The 1,315-nt window shown below is 42.0% G+C and overlaps 1 protein-coding gene across 1 annotated transcript; it reads right to left on the bottom strand.

Annotated features, from left to right (window-relative positions):
• Nucleotides 1-44: 44 nt before the first annotated feature.
• Nucleotides 45-1,259, bottom strand: GDF2 (growth differentiation factor 2; the record flags this gene model as incomplete). Its single annotated transcript, XM_010193229.1, has 1 exon — nucleotides 45-1,259. A coding segment is annotated over one exon (984 nt), but the record flags the coding sequence as incomplete, so codon positions are not given.
• Nucleotides 1,260-1,315: the final 56 nt, after the last annotated feature.

Genomic DNA, 1,315 nt, shown 5'->3' with positions numbered 1-1,315 from the left:
AATTGTATCACTGTTACCAAATAATGCATACTTAATTAAATCTCACAATATTTTAATCTAGTATTCACGTTGCCATGATATAGAATGCAGGCTATTTACAATGATTGCTATGCTTTTAATGCCAGTTTTCCTTTAAAACCAGCAGCAGCAACAACCAGCCCTATACACTGCTCCAAACCTTGTTTGCAAGGATTTTCATTTGCATTACTAATGTACAGATTTGCACAGAGCAGAAAAAGTGGGTATTTTTGTTCTAAGAGATTCTGCCTTGTATGCTACCTGCATCCACATTCGGCCACTTTCATCCCTTCATAGTTATATATCAAAGTGGGCACACCGGCATCATCCTTGTAAAGAATGGAGATTGAATCCAGTTTGGTTGGAACACAACAAGCCTTGGAAGCTTTTTTAGGGTTTTGGAGATGCACCAGAGTTTGGACAATAGCATGTTTTGTTGGGGTAACGTTATCTGTCAGAGGGAAGAAGCAACCTCCTTTACACTCAAAAGCCTCGTAATCTTTTGGTGCAATGATCCAGGAATCCCAGCCAATCTCTTCAAAGTTCACATGGAGAGAAGTTCTCCTGCAGTGGTTGGCTCCAATGCTTCTCTTGCTTCTGGAGGAATGGTGAGGTCCAGTGATGGTCTTTTGCTCCCCCTGTTCCTCCTCTTCTGATGAAGTGCTGTTCTTTCCTAATTTCCTTAGCATGCTTTCTTGTTCGTGAACAATCATCTCCCGGAGCTCCACTTTGGTCTCTTTAGTCCCATTGCTGCGGTCATTGGAGAACACTATTAACAGGGGCAGATTTTTAGAGTCAGGGGCAACACTGATATCCAGCTTCCCACAAGTGAAACCACCCACAGCCTTACTCTCTATAACAACCTCTAGCTTGTTTTTAGTCTTCAGTTTGTCTGCCCTAACCCATCTTTTCACAGCTCTGGAGACTTCAAACATCTTCCAACCGCACTTCTGGATGTGGTGGGAGACAAGGAAAGATTTGGTACTTTCTGGGTTTTCACCGTCTAGAACATCATAAATGACCATGTTGCCTTCCAGCCTAGAGAGAGACCCAGCTTCCCTGTGACAGGAGATATGAATTCTCAGTTCAGCTCTGGTGATTTCCTCATACCGTGGAATAGAGATGTTGAAGAGCAAGATGTGTTTCTGACATGGGTTTTCTTTGGGTGAAGCTAAAGAAACAACATCTGCAATAGGAAATGAAAACGTGGTTATAGTGCTTCTGACTGTCCAAGTAACTTGCTTGAATTTTGGGGATAAAATAAGAGCATGGATACCCAGCATTAAAAAAAAAAAAA

Source organism: Mesitornis unicolor, unplaced genomic scaffold (assembly GCF_000695765.1).
Source record: "Mesitornis unicolor isolate BGI_N332 unplaced genomic scaffold, ASM69576v1 C13246235, whole genome shotgun sequence".
Taxonomy (NCBI): domain Eukaryota; kingdom Metazoa; phylum Chordata; class Aves; order Mesitornithiformes; family Mesitornithidae; genus Mesitornis; species Mesitornis unicolor.
The sequence above is the reverse complement of the archived record's forward strand: the minus strand, read 5'-3'. Positions and strand labels throughout refer to the sequence as shown.